General features: G+C 48.5%; 1 protein-coding gene across 13 annotated transcripts in view; it reads right to left on the minus strand.

Moving 5' to 3' along the window:
- Positions 1-15046, minus strand: part of nckap5l (NCK-associated protein 5-like) — an 837372-nt gene that overhangs the window by 385076 nt on the left and 437250 nt on the right. For all 13 annotated transcript variants that reach the window (XM_038789861.1, XM_038789862.1, XM_038789866.1 and 10 more), the window contains one exon: positions 7638-7728. In XM_038789861.1, the coding sequence (XP_038645789.1) occupies positions 7638-7728 (91 nt within the window). The remainder of the gene's footprint in view (positions 1-7637; positions 7729-15046) is intronic.

Raw genomic sequence — 15046 nt, forward strand, 5'->3', positions numbered from 1 at the left:
CTTAGACTCCCGTTGGGAGAATCCCGCCCATGGTGGGAATATCATTGTGGAGGTGGGAAGAGAACACCCCTCAGAGGGTTGGGTTTGGTCAAGGGGCTGGTGCATTCCCGGTTGGGGGTCACACCTGGGCCAAGGGGCTTTGCATCTGTGAGGCCTTCAAGCCACCTTTAAATATTGTGGAGACCATAACAGGAGCAATTACAGCTACTGCTTGTCTGCCCTACCAAACACTTTCAGGTAAGAGCCCTGCTCCTGGTTTTATGCTAAAGGTCACGTTAACTCCCTTTGACTGTGAGCAGCCTCTACCTTCACTGCTGAAGGCTACTGCTAATGAGGAAATGGCCTCATTTGTTGTGGGAACACGTCACAGCTATCAAGTAGCTTCTCGTGGGTACACGTGCCATGCCTCAGACGACAATTCTTCCATCGCATTTCAAACAAACTTTGAAGCCTGAACAGTTTGTCTTAACTCTATAAGCATCAGTACCATAAAGGCAGCAGCCAACAATCGAACACTAAGAGCTGGTCTTCAGTACTGGGGATATCCTCGCAACCATAGGGCAAGTGTGTGGACCAGGGGTGGGCACCTGAACACGGTCTCCCTAATGTTCCCGGCAGGGATCTGTGGGCTAAGGGCTCCTGCTGTGGCTGGGGGTGAGTGCAGAGCGAGGTTTTCCACCACAGCTGGCTTGGTGGATGGTACTCAGAGAAGGCGGGTCACATAAGGGTGGGGGACACTTGGTGGATTTGATGGTCCCAGGATAGAAGCCTATCTGATTGTTGGTGTCTCTTCTTCTCCAGTTCCTTCCAGATATAACAATGTTGCCGAGTCTGTCGGTCTCGCAGAGGCTGCCATCTCCTTGCTGGTGGAAGCCCAGGCGGCCAGACGGCAGAGAAGGCAGCAGCTTCGATGCAGGTCGGGGGCCACTGCACATTTTAAAGACCCAGCCACCCATCAGGCTGAGAATTAATCCAGAGGGAGACACCAGCAATGGTCCAATGTGTACAGTTGTTGTTGGTCTTTCAAGGAGGTGACGGATAGCATATGATGCAGGAGACTCCGTCTCAGCAAAGAGACAGTGCAACACCTGCGCCACGTCCTCGAGGACTTGGCACCCTGTGGAGTAGGAGGAGAATGCACGCTCCCAGTGGCTGTGTAGGTCACCGCAGCACTGAACGTAGATGCAACCGGATCATACCAGGCCTCAACCGAAGACTTGTGCAGCATATCATGAGCTACAGCCCACAAGTGCATCCATGAAGTGACGAATGCCCTGTATGCCCGGGCATCAGACTATATCAACTTTGACCTGGACCAAGCCCACCAAGGTGCATGAGCTGCAGGATTCTCCACCATCGCCTGGTTGCCACAGATCCAAGGGGTAATAGGTGGCATTCATATTGTGTTGCACACATCGGCACATCAGGGAGTGGCACATCGGGGGTAAGAGGTACCTGCTGATGACGCTAGTGCAGAGGCCGGAGACCGAGGCTGGGACCCGGTATAATGAGACGTATGTTGCCACCCATTTCTTTTTATTTAAATATTTTTACTCTCCTCCTTTTTCACATTTTCTCCCAAATATACACCCAACAATATATAATAATCAGTAACAAATGCAATGTCAATCCCCATATCAATAACAACGATCCCATCCTTCCACCAGACCTCCAAACATTAGCCCGTATGTCGACATAAACAAATAACAAAAAGGAATCAGGAATCACCCATAGTCAGCATGAACACATACAGTCCCTCTCTCTCCAACCCTCGCAGCCCCCCCCCCCTCGCTAATGTTCAATGTAATCCAATTCTCGAAAGTGCGTAATGAATAACGCCCATGAATTGTAAAACCTCTCCATCCTTCCCCTCAGTTCAAATTTGACCTTCCCAAGAGTCAAGAATTCCAGCAGGTCCCCCCGCCATCCCAGGACACAGGGTGGAGAGGTTGATCTCCACCCTAACAGGATCCGCCTTCAGATGATCAACAAGGCGAAGGCTACAACATCTGCCTCCGCATCCGTTTTCAACCCTGGCTGGTCCAACACCCTGAATATGGCCTCCCGAGGGCACGGGTCCAGTTTTACTGGCACCACTTCAGAGATTACCCAAAAAACTTCCTTCCAGTAATCCTCCAGCTTTGAACAGGACCAAAACATGTGAAAATGGTTTGCCGGGCCACGCCCCCCCCCCCCCCCCCCCCCCCCCCCCCCCCCCCCCGCAACATTCACACATCTTCTACCCCCTCAAAAGAGCCGGCTCACCCTCGCCCTTGCAAGGTGTACTCTATATACCACCTTCAGAAGTATCTGCCCCAACCAAGAGAATTTTTTTTGCATATTATAGGCAATTTATCATGGCCAATCCGCCTAACCCGCACATCTTTGCACCCGGAGGAAACGGGGAGAACGTGCAGATTCTGCATAAACAGTGACCCAAGTCGGGAATTGAACCTGGAACCATGGGGCTGTGAAGCAACTGTGCTAACCACTGTGCTACCATGCTGCCCATATCCCTAAATCTATCCATATCACTCTTCTCCTCTGAAGTACAACCTTGACCCCACCACACTTCGAAACCACTGTACCATTTCCAAACTCCCTTTCCTCTCCAAAGTCTTTGAAAGTTTTATAGCCTCCCAAATACATTACCACCTTTCTGGAACTCCGGATCCCTCCAATCAGGATTCCACGCCTGCCACACTGCCGAACCAGGTTTTATCAAAGTCACAAATAACATCCTATGTGAGGGTGACAAAGGTAAACTCCCCCTCCTTGTCCTGTCTGCAACCTTTGACATTGTTGAAAGTACCTTCCACCTTCAACAGCTTGCCAATGTTATCCAGCTGTGTGGAAGTGAACTCACCTACTTCTATTATTAGCTATCTAATCTGATTCAGAATATCACTTGCAATAGCTTCTCTTCCAGTTCCCATGCCATTACCTCTGATGTTCCCCAAGGATCTATCCTTGTTCCCCTCCTAATTCGCATCTATGTGCTGTCTTCCACCAACATTTTCCAAAAGGATTGCATTAATGACCGTAATGCACAGCCAACGTCCCTCAGGAAACTTTGGAAGAGAGGCCGACATCCTGGCCTTTGCCTCCCTAGTGGCCCGGAGACGGATATTACTAGGTTGGAGGGACTCGGAACCCCCGAAGTCGGGAGTGTGGGTTAGCAACAAGGTGGGGTTTCTCAGACTCAAAAAAATTAAATTCCGTTGAGGGGTTCGTTGCAGGGGTTTGCTCATAGGTGGTAGCCACTCATCACTTCTTCAAGAAAAAGTAAGCTGTCAGCAGGGGGGAGGGGTGAAGGACAGGCATGAGAGAGACGAGTAAGGATAGGAGAACCAACGGAGAAGGTGGCATTGTTTATGTAAGCCATGTTGGCTGGGGGGGGGGGGGGGGGGGGGGGGGGGTTGTTGGTTATATTGTATTTTTGTTTTTGTTGAAAGTTGATGTTTAAAATTGTAAATCATACAACACTCTTTATGATAGTGAAAGGACAAATTAATGGGTGAGGGGAGTAGCGGAGTGAGGTAGCTCTAAAAACAACCATTCACCACCACTCCTCTCTGTTTTTGGTCCTACAGACAATTTTGGATTCACATTGCCTCGTCCTTTTAATCCCAAGGACTTTAATTCTGCTGACAAGTCTGCTATGTGGCATTTTGTCAAACACCTTTTGAAAGTCCGTGTATACAATATCAGTTCCGCAGTCCTTATAGACCTTCCTCTTTACTTCACAGAACTCAATCATACCAGGCAACTCTTATTTGCCTTCAGCCATTCTAATCTATCATCATTTATTTGCCCATACTTTTCCAGATGCCAGTGAATTTTGTCCCAGATTATTGATCTTTTTAAATAGTAGATGTGTTTGCAAGAATAAAACCATTTCCAACAACAAAAAGCCCTACAGAGGAAAACAATTTTGCTGATCGCTCATGGCATGGTTTAGCTCACTCAGCTAAATCGCTGGCTTTTAAAGCAGACCAAGCAGGCCAGCAGCACGGTTCGATTCCCGGACCAGCCTCCCCGGACAGGCGCGGGAATGTGGCGACTAGGGGCTTTTTACAGTAACTTCATTGTAGCCTACTCGTGACAATAAGCGATTTTCATTTCATTTCATTATAAATAAGAGGTTATTTTTTTTAAGGTCACTTTTCATGCAGTCACCTTTATGGTGTTCAGATTCTTTGATGCTCCTCCACCCCCACCCCACCCCAAAAAAACCTCTTTTTCTCTCTGACTGGCACTCTCACATGTTTCTTACAGTCATGACATTTGTTTTGCCTTTTGCCACTCTAAATCTACTTCACAGTTTCTTTTCGCTTTTAACAAATCCATTGCATTCACTGTTACGAGGGACCAATTAACATTTCAATTACCCTAAAGCTAACAGAATTGATCACAGATTATGTAGATTTAAGGGTTTATGTTTATTTTAACAAAGATGAAGTACTTCCTCAACACAGAGCCTTTAGCAAAACGCCTGATAAATTGCTACTGCAGCTCAGACCACACAGTTTAAATTCATGGAATAGTTCAGGCAGGTTGATCTTCTGCACTAGATGTAGTACAGAATTCTCTGGCTGATTGCTAATGACAGGATTCTCTGGCCCCAATGGCAACGCACGCCATCCCCCCTGCCCCCCTCCCCGCGCGAATTTCCCGGCGCCGTGGGACGTCTTCAATGATAAACCCCATCAACAGTGGCAGGAATTGAGAATCCCGCCACCAGCGAATGGCACGCCGCCTCCCATTGCAGAGAAGCATGTGGCTGGGGAGGTCAGGGCATCCAGTCCCTAAGATTTCCTCAACAGGGAGAAAGAAAAAGAGAAACATACATAGTAAATAGAAGCAGGAGGAGGTCAGTTGGCCCTTCCAGCCTGCTCTGTCATTCATTATGATCATGGTTGATCATCAAGTTCAATGCCATCCCCCCGCCTCCCCCCCCCCCCCCCGTGGTATTATCATAAATGTAAGAATTGCAAGGGTTAATGAAATTTCTAAGAACAGCCATTTAAGGGAATTACAGTTACAAATATATAAGACATTAATGCTAAGCCTTGTGGGGGGAGGGAAGTAAAGGAGTTAGCTCGAGACATACTGAAGGAAAGATAGTGTGAGTAAGAGCAGAATATAGTTTATAATAGTACAGAGATTAGTTATAGATGAGTGTAGATTATGTTAATAATCAACTGTGTATTATTTAGGAGTACATGTCAAATCCAAATTAGTAGTGTTAATAGATTTAAAGGTTTGTTCCAGTTCAAACTATTTTGTGGTCTTTGTGTACATTACACCAACCATCCTGAATTTAGCAACACAAAGAACCCTTTCAGCCCCAAGAGCTATATCTAATTCCTTCTTGAAATTACACAATGTTTTGGCCTCAACAACTTTCTGTAACTTTGCAAGCCAAGGTTACATAGCAACGTACAACTAAATGGTGGTTAGCATAAATGCTTCACAGCTCCAGGGTCCCAGGTTCAGTTCCCGGCTGGGCCACTGTCTGTGCGGAGTCTGCACGTCCTCCCCGCGTGTGCGTGGGTTTCCTCCGGATGCTCCGGTTTCCTCCCACAGTCCAAAGATGTGCGGGTTAGGTGGATTGGCCATGATAAATTGCCCGTAGTGTCCTTAAAAGTAAGGTTAAGGGGGGGGGGGGTTTGTTGGGTTACGGGTATATGGTGGATACGTGGGTTTGAGTGGGGTGATCATTGCTCGGCACAACATCGAGGGCCGAAGGGCCTGTTCTGTGCTGTACTGTTCTATGTTCTATGTTCTAAATGTCAGGTCAGTGTAAAATGGGAAGGCCAACCGTAAACTGATGATGCAGGTAATAGTAAGTAGCTGGGGTCTGAGACTGTGAGGGACTTGGAAGGGCTTGAGATGGCCCATGAATAATTGATGCACCCTTTAGTAGATGTCAGGTTGAAGGAAGGAGGACCAGAAAGTGGTTGGAGAAACCTGTGGTCTTGTAGTACCCATGAGATGGGGTCTGGGGGACATGGGATCTGGGATCAGAAACACTTGGGACCTTGGCAAACTGTGAGGCAAGGAAAGTTTGGGGCCATTTGGTAGATGAGAAAGAGAACCCCAATTATGCAGTGTTAGAGCACGGGCCAGGAGATCCATGGTTGCTGAACATTTGGAGGGCTGTGAGGGGCTGGTTTAGCTCACTGGGCTAAATCGCTGGCTTTTAAAGCAGACCGAGCAGGCCAGCAGGACGGTTCGATTCCCGTACCAGCCTCCCCGGACAGGCGCCGGAATGTGGCGACTAGGGGCTTTTCACAGTAACTTCATTGAAGCCTACTCGTGACAATAAAGCGATTTTCATTTTCATGTTCTGGTGGTGAATTGGGAGCACATTGTGGGAGGGGGAAAGGAACCAGTACGTTCTGAAAGAGGTCAAACAGAAACGGAATTGAATATTAGACTGGTCTCTCACTGCCATTTTAGATTTGGCAAATTCAATCAGGCCCAAGTTAACACAGGTGCACAAGGAGTGCATTTGAACATAGCAAGGGCAACGTCATTGGTGGTTCCATCGGGAATGGCAAATCACTGTGCCTACCATGATAGGGAGCATTTAGGCTAAAAGGTCAATTATTAGCAGCAGGGTGAGGAGAACGCTGAAGCTATTTGAAATTGCAGGACCACAGAACCAAGATAAAGCTCAGGAGCACAATGTTGCAATCCTATCCTGGTTAAACTCTGCAGAGAGCAGTGGGGCGGAATTCTCCGCTCCCGGGAAAAATCGGGAAGGCCGTCGTGAACTCGGCCGAGTTTCACGACGGTCTCGGAGGCCACTCCTCTCACCTTATTCACCCCCACCCGGGGGGGGCTAGGAGCGGCGCTCCGTTATTCTCGGCCGCCGGGCCTTGATGCTTGCGTCAAGGCGGCGTGCCGAGAATGACGCGACGGCTGCGCCTATGTGACGTCAGCCGCACATGCGCAGGTTGGCCGGCTCCAACCCACGCATGCGCGGCTGACGTCACGACGGCTGACGGCTCAAACCCGTGCATGCGCGGTGGCCGTCTTCCCCTCCGCTGCCCCGCAAGACCGGCGGCTTGATCTTGCGGGGCGGCGGAGGGAAAAGAGTGCGTCGCTTTGAGACGCCGGCCTGACGATCGGTGGGCACCGATCGCGGGCCAGTCCCCTCCCGAGCACGGCCGTGGTGCTCACTCCCCTCTCCACCCCCCACAAGCTTCAAACGGGCCTTTGGTGCCCATGTTCACGACGGCAGCGACCAGGTGTGGTTGCCGCCGTCATGAGCCGGTCGCGAACGGCAGGCCGCTTGGCCCGTTCGGGCCGGAGAATCGGCGGTCGCCGTGAAAAACGGCGAGCGGCGATTCTTCCGAGCGGGGGGTGGGAGAATCACGGGGAGCACCAGGGGGGCATGAAATGAGTCGCCCAGCCCTCCCGCGATTCTCCCACCCGGCGGGCGCGCCCGTGGTATTTTGAAACTGCAACTTCCCAGCCCACTATTTCCAATCTTAATTTGGACCTTGCAGTCGTCATTTTCAAATGCCACAGTTTCATTTATTTGTAACCCAGTTTATTTGGATGTCATAAAACATATACATTTTTCTTCAAAGTAACTGAATACAGTGGCTCAAATGGATCAATACCTGACATGCTTTTAAAAGCTCGGCGGTGGCTCCTGCACTCTGCCCCAGTATGCCTTGATTCTGGAGTAGATTCCTTACAGTCTCTTCCATCCTGAAACAAAGTAAAATAATTGGTTATACGTATCCCCTTTTTTTAAACCATCTTTCTTTCTGTCATTAACACGCGCTGTCCCTGTGACGAATACCATTGAGCGCCAGGCAGGCAGCCTCTGCTAATGGTACTTTGGACTAGTTATTCAGAGGCACATTGAGGAAGAAAAGATAACTTTTTCTGATTTTTACTTTGGCCCCAGGAGGCCTTGCCAGTTAGGCCTCCACTGAGTTGCCCCCCAACAGCAACATGAGAGCAATTTAGAGACCAGATAAAAGGGAACCAGAATACACCATTCCAAGTCATTCCACGAATCACAACTCACCTCAGTGGAATTCACTTCCTTATGGAGCACATTGCATGAACCTCCACAGTGGATGGTTGAGTACAGAACCGGTTGGAAAAAAAGCCTCGATTTTAAATCAGAAGTTGAGATTGGGATGTGGCCACCTGTAAGGGCCTAGTGACACACTGTGTGGTATGAAAGTTTAACCCCACATATAGATGACATGACAGCTAAAAGTCAAGGAACTTCATTGTCATCTCACTTCAATGCCAGTTGTGTGTTCCTTTGCAGCTAGCAATATAAACAACTGCAATAAATGGAGTTTAAACCAAAGGAATATTCAGCATCATGGATGAAAGCACATTTCATGTTGGCTGGTCCTAAAGTGACTTTGTGACATCTGGCATTAGGGAGATCCTAGTTTCAAGAAGTAGTTTCTCTAAAATGCCCTCTTACTGTACGATAAAATTACTGAACATTTAAATGAAACACAGAATTCTACAAGGATGCTTTAAATATAACATGTATTTTTAATCATTTCCATCTTGGAATTGCATAAACTATTTTCTTTAATCATCTGAACTGCAAGGAAACATGTGGTGACACATTTATTTAGTTACTCAGTAGTATTTTACCAGGATTTAAAGTGAACAAGGTTAACTCACCTACCATGTTCATATAATTGTTCAGTTGCTGCGCAAGTATTTTATTGTTAACAGGGCACAACATGAATAGTTGCACCATCTGTTGGCCAAATGTGAATCAGCATAAACCACATCTAATCTCCACTTCAGACAGTAGTACATAGTTCTATGTGACAGAATGGAACAATCCTTGCTCAGAATCTGATCTTAATCAAGTACACCAATGCTCCAGAAACATCTATGTCTACCATAAAGATACCGAATGGTTTAGGGGGGTTGAAATGGAAGATTACATTTATGGTCGAAATGGCCAGTGGTTTTGTATTGAGGATTTTAAAAAGCTAATTTTTGCCAAGCCACCTTATGAAATGCAATCCTTTTTCCAATGGAAGATTATATAATAATAATCGTTATTGTCACAAGTAGACTTGCATTAACACTGCAATGAAGTTATATTAACACTGCAATTAAGTTACTATGAAGAGCCCTTACCACCTCATTCCGGCGGCTGTTTGGGTACACTGAGGGAGAATTCAGAATGTCCAAATTACCTAATAGCACGTCTTTCGGGACTTGTGGGAGGAAACCGGAGCGCCCGTAGGAAACCCACGCAAACACGGGAAGAATGTGCAGACACCGCACAGATAGTGACCCCAGCCGGGAATCAAACCCGGAACCCTGGAGCTGTGAAGCAACAGTGCTAACGACTGTGCTACCGTGCTGCCCATTAAAGCAAACATTTGTAACTGTTTTCACTGGAAGAAACTTAACAGCTTGAAAGAAAACAATAATAGAACTGCAGCAGCCACAGTCAAACATGCTATGCTACTGGCCTGAACAAGGAGCTCCTAACCATCCCAGAATATCCAGGGTGGGAGAATGCCACCTCATTTAAAATAGTGGCAGTGCCCATGTTATTGTGGATGATTGTTGGCTAATCACCACCGGAGTGGGTAAGAGAAAAGTGATAAATAACCAGTCACTTGTGTTACCAGTCACTTTGTCTCTTGCTGGAGCCCCTTTTGCCGGGTCTGAGAAAATTACTTCTGCCAATATTTTGATGGGGATCGAAGATCACTAGACTCCTTACCCAGCAGAGTTGGTTGCTCTCCACTACTTCTATGTTTTCCCCTTGATAGCCTTAAAATTTAATTTTAACCCATTGACCTTTTAAATTCCCTGGAATACAACCCTTGTTTGCGTCAGGGACGATCAAACAGCCCCAGCGAGGGCAAGATCCAAATTAACATATTTAAGTGACCATTAGGCTCATTTAAATAAGTCGGCACCTGTAATAATCCACAGGAGGCAGGAGTCCCGTCACCACACCAATATTTATTGCCAATAACTATGGGCGCAATTCTCCCAAAACGGGAGAAATCGTAAGGCTGGCGTCAAACCCGGGCGGGTTTGACGCCAGCGCGCCCCTTCCCGACCGGGAACCGATTCTGGTCCCCAGTCGGGGCTAGCAGCCCGACGCCGTAAGCTCCGGCATCACGGGCTTAACGAATTTTGTTAAGCCCGCTTGCCGGAGTTAGCGCCGGCTGACGCGTCATATGACGTCAGCCGCGCATGCGCGGATTGGAAGACTCCAACCCGCGCATGCGCGGATGACGTCATCGTGTATTTGCGCGAAACCCGCGCATGCGCGGGCCGGGATGCCCCTCAGCCGCCCCACGAATGGATACTGCGGGGCGGCGGAAGGAGAAATAGCGCGTGGGCATCGGGCCCACTGCCCGCGATCGGTGCCCACCGATCGCGGGCCCATGGCACCAATCGGTGCCATGGTTATAAAAAGCGAGTTGTACCCGCCGTTTTTACGAACGGCCAGACCAGGTCTGTTTGCCGTTCGTAAAAACAGCGTAAAGGGCTGGGACTTCGGCCCATCTATCAGCTGTGAATCGCTGCCGGCCGTAAAAAACGGCGGCAGCGATTCATGTCGGGAGTTGGGCGGGGGGGGGGGGGGGGGGGGGGGAGAATAGCGGGAGGGCGGGAAAAATGTCGGGAAGGCCCTCCCGCTATTCTCCGACCCGTCGTGGGGGGCGGAGAATCGCGCCCAGTATACAAGAGCAGCTCCAATAGCGCTGCTAGCATTCCAGTTAACTTAAGACTGGATCACAAAGCCTACACAGGTGATTATATGGGCACCCTCAATGAGCTATCATTGAGGAAGCTCATACTCCAATTGGCCAACCAATAATGCTAATTGGAGGTCATTACAGCACCCTTCTCCTGAGGCCCGGGAACGATGGCTGGTGCACTGGTCCACACAAATGTGGAACAGGCATAATGGCATCTCGGGGGGGGTGGGGTTCTCCCAGACCATCAGAAGCCCTCAGGTGGCCGAGCGCTGGGCAGGGTGGTACCTTGGCACTCCTGCTGGCACCGGCACCTTGGCACAACCAGCTTGTCAACTTGATACTGCCATCTGGACACCTGGGTGGCATTGCCAGGCTGTCAGCGGCACGGACAGTGCCAAGGTGCACAGTTACCAGGTTGCCTGCACCCGGGATCAGGCCTGGGGGTACCTTGCCTTAAGAGGTGGGGTGAGGGGGTCTCAAGGACCCCCTATGAGGTACGTTGAGACAGTAGGGGGGGGGGGGGTCCAGAGACCACGGAGGGGTGTCCGAGGGAAGTCCAGAAGTCGATCTCGGCTTGCTCTGGCAAGCTGAGTTCGTCGGTACAAGGAGTGAGGTAAGTGTAGCCTCAGCGGGCCATTCCTTGCCAAGGCCAAAAACATAAAGTGCCATTTGATAGCGGGATCATTCTTGGCATTTTCACGCCCAAAACGAGACTATTTTTCGATCTTAAATCGCCCCTGCAATCGCCCGCGTATTATCCTCATTGTTATTGCTTTTTGCCTTCTGTGCTGTATAATTCTGGAGAGAAGGCCGAGAATTCCATTTTCTCTTTGCATCCCCAAGTTCCAGCTTTCTCTACCAGTATCAAGCCTACTTCCATTCACAGTACAACTGCTGCTGCTTTACAGCAGTATTTTTCATTTTTTACCCCCTCCCGGCCAGGTACTCTTTTACCAACTAGTTCGACCAACAGGACCCACACTGTCTGACCTTCACAACACACCTTTTTCACTTCCCTTTAATCCCTCAGGTGAGCCTGCTTGGTCCTCGCGATCTCACTTGCTTTGTCGGTCAATTTTACATTTCTGCTAAGGACAACAGCTGACAACATTTCTTGCTGCACCATTTGAAAAAAAATCGGGAGGTTTGTCCTCAAACTCAACTTGTCTTCAAATGCCGATGAAGTTTGGAGGGTTTTAAACTTTGATTTGCATATAACACATACACATGGGTTTTGCATCCTGATTTGCAGTGGTACAATTAACAAGAAATCATCTTTATACTTTATATTTCAGTTTTTTCTTTGTTTAAAATGATCCATCCTCAGTTTTTCACACTCCTGTTGCCTTGCTTGCTCGCAACTAGAAAATGAAGAGATCTCTCTGCCATGATTTGGCTCCAAAATCACAGACATACAGGGCGTGACATCAGTGGACTTGCCGGGTGCAAGATGTGCTCTCTGCCGCCTATTCTGGCCTGAAACCAGCGTCATTCTATATGAAAGTCGATCACCACCGGCATTTCCAATTTATAGAATCACTACACAGTGCAGAAGGAAGCCATTCAGCCCATCTAGTCGGCACAGACCCTTCGAACCTATGTCCACTCCCCCTCCCACCCCACTCTATCCCCATAACCTAACCTGCAAACCCTGGAAACTGTCATGGCCAATCTACCTAACCCACACATCTTTGGACTGTCCAAGGAAACCAGAGCACCTGGAGGTAACCCACATACAGGGAAAACATATAAACTCCACACACAGTCACCCAAGGCCAGAATTGAACCCCAGGTCCCTGGTGCTGTGAAGCAGCAGTGATAACCACTGTGCCACCCATTTAAAAGCCCAACGTCACCTTTGGGTGCTTCTTCCACGATCGTCAATGCCGCAACCGATCACTCCGTGACCCCCCCCACCCCCCCCCCCCCCAAAGTCTGCCAGTGACCCACCCACGGATCACGCCCCGCAGTTTCAAAACCCCTGCTTTACAGTATCTCAACATACTCATTGACATATCTGTCCCATTTTAAAACAAACATATTTTCCCATCTCATCAATATACCTTTACTGTTTCTTTGACTCTGCAAAACAATTAACTGCACCTCCTAGCTTCCTATTTTCTACACTTTACAACAACATTTTTCCCTTCTAACTCATTTTAATCCTGCCTGCTAACCTCCCCATAATTCTATATTCTGAATCTTCGTAAATCTGGTATCATAATAAAGCTTTCCCTAAATGTATTTTTTCCCAAAGAATTTGACATTGTGAAACTCATTACATTATCCATAGGTGCTTCTTGATGGCTCGCTCAGTTGGCTGGATGGCTGATTTGTGATGCAACGCCAAAAGCACGGGTTCAACTCCTGTACTGGTTGAGGTTATCCATAAAGGCCCTGACTTCTCAACCTTATTCCTGGCCTGCGGTGTGCTGATCCTCGGGTTAAATTATCACCAGTCAGCTTTCTCTCAAAAGGGGAAAGCAGTTCTCGGGAACCATGGGACCCGGGTACGATTCTGACTTTGGGTGAATGTCTGGATGGAGTTTGCACATTCCCCCAGTGCCTGCATGGGTTTCCATCGGGTGCTCTGGTCCTTCGGGTGCTCCGGTTTCCACTTGCAGTCCGAAGATGTGCAGGTTAGGTGGATTGGCCATGCTAAATTGCATCTTAAGTGGAGGTTATGGATTACAGGGATAGGGCAGGAGACAGGGCCGAGGTAGGGTGCTCTTTCAGAGGGCCGGTGCCGACACAATGGGCCAAATAGACTCCTTCTGCACTGTAGAGATACACGATTCTAAGACTATGGTGAATTTCACAATCACTTGTAAATACGTTGGGCGATGTCTCTCGCAAGATTTACGAAGCTTGTTCAGCTTCATGAGAGCTAATGAGATTTGCATAACGTGCAGTTAAGCTCACTTAAATACTTTCGCGCCGGAATTACCCAAAGGTGCGGGATCCAACGGCCTCGCCTCAGAGACCCTGAGCAGGTTCCATTTAGCACTGGTTCCCTCAAATGTGGGTCAGGTGTACCAGCACTTGGGGGGATCCCAGAGGTGATCGAGGGCCTATGGGTGGTCAGGCTCTTGGAGGGGTGCTACCCTGCCAGCCTTATGCCATCCAGGCACCGTGCCACCCGGCCACTATGACAATGCCAGCCAAGTGCCACCCTGGTAATGCCAAGGTGTCCGGGTGGCACTGACAGGCTGGCTGGGGCACTGCCAATATGCCCAGGTGGCATCTTGCCCACGTCGGGGATCGGACCTGTGGGTTCCCTCCGCTTATGAGATGGGGCGTTGGGGGCTTGCGGACCCCCTAGTTGTTAAATTGGGGATGGTTTCCAGAGGCTGCAGTTTTTAAAATGGCGCCCCGATCACTTCCTGCACTCATGGGCTTAGCTCCAGGAGTGCAGGAAATGAGCCTAAGTGTGGCCTCGGCAGGTCGTTCCTCGCTGAGGCCCGGAAAAGCAGTGGAGTCTCGTTTAATAGCCGCGTCAATTTTGGCACTAAATGTCCCGGGAAACATCCGGCTAATTGCGCCCAAAATAGGACACTTTCTTTTCCATTAAAGTACAATTTATCTTTATCTAAATATGTGGCAATTCTTCCTACGAGACTAATATTTTCCCCAAGTACATAGAAACATACGTAAAGAATAGAAGTGCAGGCGGAGGCCATTCAGTCCTCCGATCCTGCTTCACTATTCTATGATCATGGCTGATCATCAAGTTCAATACCCAGACCCCGCTTTCCCCCACACCCCAAGAGCTATGTCTAATTCCTCCTTGAAATTACACAATGTTTTTGCCTCAACTACTTTTTGTGGCGGTGAATTCCACAGATTCACCACTCTCTGGGTGAAGAAATTTTTCCTCACCTCAGTCCTAACATGTTTATCCCTTATTCGCAAACTATGACCCTTTGACAAGATCCCTCATGGCAGACTGGTACAAAAGGTGAAGTCACAGCTGGCAAGATGGATACAGAACTGGCTAGGTCATAGAAGGCAGAGAGTAGCAAAGGAAGGGTGCTTTTCTGATTGGAGCGCTGTGATTAGTGGTGTTCCGCAGGGATCAGTGCTCGGACATTTGCTGTTCGTAGTATATAATATATATATATATATATATATATATATATATATATATATATATATATATATATATAAATGATTTGGAGAAAAATGTAACTGGTCTGATTAGTAAGTTTGGGGGCGACACAAAGGTTCTTGGAAGTCTCTCATATGACAATCCCGCCATCCCAGGAAACAGCCTGGTAAACATTTACTGCACTCCCTCCATGGCAAAA

The sequence above is a fragment of the Scyliorhinus canicula genome, chromosome 2, assembly GCF_902713615.1.
Source record: "Scyliorhinus canicula chromosome 2, sScyCan1.1, whole genome shotgun sequence".
NCBI classification, from domain to species: domain Eukaryota; kingdom Metazoa; phylum Chordata; class Chondrichthyes; order Carcharhiniformes; family Scyliorhinidae; genus Scyliorhinus; species Scyliorhinus canicula.